The 2,927-nt window shown below is 41.4% G+C and overlaps 1 protein-coding gene across 1 annotated transcript; it reads left to right on the top strand.

Annotated features, from left to right (window-relative positions):
• Positions 1 to 773: 773 nt before the first annotated feature.
• Positions 774 to 2,182, top strand: LOC113712296 (pathogenesis-related genes transcriptional activator PTI6). The gene is given in 2 exon segments (XM_027235656.2): positions 774 to 1,876; positions 1,878 to 2,182. Coding segments are annotated over 2 exon segments (741 nt in total). The 5' UTR covers positions 774 to 1,330; the 3' UTR covers positions 2,073 to 2,182.
• The last annotated feature ends 745 nt before the right edge of the window (positions 2,183 to 2,927 follow it).

The raw sequence follows: 2,927 nt of genomic DNA, 5'->3' as shown, positions 1-2,927 counted from the left end.
ATATTATTGACCAAATATGAATTGATACTTTGATAAACGTTGAAGGGTTAAACCGAAATTCACCCTGAAAGTTAGTAGTATAATTTGAGCATTCGTTTCCTTAATTTGTTTATTACCTAAATTTAGTAAACACGACATTCGAGCGGCTTCAATATCAACTACTCCCTCTGTCCCACTTTGATAGTCTTGTTTTCCTTTTTCGTCTGTCCCAAATCGTAATCCACTTTCTAATTGAAGAATGTAGTTGTATTTTAATTTTCCTAAAATACCCTTATCCAATGTAAGTTGTTGTTACTATAAACCTACCTTATTTAATGAGAGTTGATTCTTTTTTTCCCATCAATTCAAGTTTCCATAAAGTTGTACTCTAATTAATGTGAGGGTATTTTAGAAAAATAGCTACCTAAATTGATTGTTCCAACAAAGTTAATTACTTTTTTTTAAACTGTGTGAAAAAAATCAGGACTATCAAAGTGAGCCGGAAGGAGTATAAGTTTACTCTTTTATTGCTTCTGATCATTTAAAATCAGAATGAGAATTCAGAAACACGTAATTTGTTACTTTTGATTTTTAAGGTTTTTTTTTCAGTTTTGAAAAACAAGTGTAAACATTACAAGTGTTAAAAAAATCAATCATTTGAGAACAATCCTCGATTAGAGAATTTCTAAATTGTAGTTTATGTATTTTCAATAAATTAATGTCCTTTTGGACACAAGTCTTCATTGCACACAAGTCTCCATAGTTGAGACCCGTGGACTATAATATACAGACAAACTGTGCCGCAGTCCACTACTCTCTCTCTCTCTCTCCTGCCCCTTTAAAAACTGAACCGCTACATCCCGTTCGGAGCTGTGAGATCAAAGGGGTAGGAACAAGGGAAAACAAACAAGAGAGAGAGAGATAAAAAGGGGGTCTGGGAACCTTTGAGCAAAGAGTTGTAAAACCGCAGAGTACAATACTGATACTCTGTGTCTGTCTGTCTTACTTATTGTTTCCCTCCAAAAACAACAAAAGCCAACCAGCCAGCACTCAGGTCCCCTTTTTCTCTCCCTCTCCTTTACTGTCACCAACCCGCCATTTGCTAAATATCGCTGTGTCGATTTCTTTCACCACCTCCTCTTACTGAGAACTCCTATTTACTTTCCTTGCCCCTTTTCCAAAGTCTGTTCACTCCTCACTCACTCATAAACCCCTCTATAAACCTCCCCCCCCCAACCCTCCTTTCCTCCCAGTGGTTTTGCTCTCCTGCTTTCTTATATTCTTTTGATAGCAAAACCAACCAATCCCTTTTCTTCTTGATGCTCGGGAAGAAGATTTCCCTGCATAGTTCATGGAAATAGGCATCAGCCCTCAATCTCCAATGTATTCTCGACAAAGAGTCAAGTTTTCAGAACATGTTGTTACCACAAACAAGGCCATAGACGACCGGAGATCACTCACCCCCTCCGGCCAGTCTTTGACCGTCGTCCGGCAAAAAGTTGTGAGAATCATATACACCGACGCCGACGCCACCGACTCCTCCGATGACGAAGAGGAAACTAGGAACGTGCGGAGAGTAAAGAGACACGTGGAGGAAATTAACTTTGGCCCACCTCCTAAAACAACAAAAATCGAGCAGCAGAGGAATGGGAAGAGAAGTCTTCAGAGTTTGACTCCGCCGGCGGAACCTGACGTCAGCAGCCGGAAGAAGTTCAGGGGAGTGCGTCAAAGGCCGTGGGGTCGTTGGGCGGCTGAGATCCGGGATCCGACGTGGAAGAAACGGGTATGGCTTGGGACTTTCGATACTCCAGAAGAAGCGGCTTCCGCTTATGATAGAGCCGCCGTTAAGCTGAAAGGCCCTGACGCCGTTACCAACTTTCCCGTAGAATCCATAAAGGGAACGGTCGGTGGGACGTGTCAGAGCGAGAAAAGTAGTGAAAGCGCCACGTCAGAAGATGTCGCTTTGTCGCCCACGTCAGTGCTCCGTTATGATGATACGACTAGTCAAACGGAGACAGAGGTTTCGGTTGGAATTGGAACTAGCGATGCCGTTTCATCAGCCACTTCGGTTCTCCGTTGCTGCGACGGCTTGACGCCGTTTGGTAATTTCCCCTTCCCGGAGTTTGACGACCTGGGCTTGGGCGCTGACTTCCCGTTAAGTTGGCCGCCGATGGAACCGTCAGGGAAAAATTACGCCGAGGAATTCGGCGAGTTTGACTTCGATGATTTCCTGGTTGAAGTCAGATAAGATATTCATTATCCAAACTTTAGTGCGCTCTCTGGTGGACTGTTTGGTCATGTAAAAGAGAAAAAAGGAATGTGGTGCCTAATTGTGTAATTAGATGCAAATTAGTGGGTTTTTTTTTTTTTCAAAAAAAAATTTCGTTGGGTCATTGTTAAGTTGGCATATATATATATATATATATATATTGGCGGGAATACGGAGTGTTTATACTTCATAGTAGCGTGAGAAAGCGTACGTGTCTGTGTGAGAGTCATCCACCAGCCTTGAAAGACGGCAATTTTGTTAGAGGTGCTTATAAAGTATTTAAGTTTTTTGTCCCATGTCAGAGATATTTGTGGTGTTGTTTATCTTTTATTGTGTGATTTTTGTTAGTATATATATTTTGATACTCATTTTGGTATATTTTATAATAGAAGATCAGATGAATGATGAAGTAGAGGTGCTATCAATCGAAGAAGTGTTGTGTGTACAAATATGGCATGGCATATATCCTTCTGTCCTTGCAAAAGTATGGGGGAGGAGGCGATGATGACTTCTTGGATGTCACGCCTAGCGTTGCAAAGCTAATCAGGAGTAATTTTTGCCAGTAGGGACAGCTGATAATCAGCCGGGTTGGTTGTTTTCATTTTGACAAAAGATCATCTCTCGAATGAAAATCAATCAAATGCCACTAGTCTACTACTAGTAATTTATAACCGAGCAC

Source organism: Coffea arabica, chromosome 1e, assembly GCF_036785885.1.
Source record: "Coffea arabica cultivar ET-39 chromosome 1e, Coffea Arabica ET-39 HiFi, whole genome shotgun sequence".
In the NCBI taxonomy this organism is placed as follows: Eukaryota; Viridiplantae; Streptophyta; class Magnoliopsida; order Gentianales; family Rubiaceae; genus Coffea; species Coffea arabica.
The sequence above is the reverse complement of the archived record's forward strand: the minus strand, read 5'-3'. Positions and strand labels throughout refer to the sequence as shown.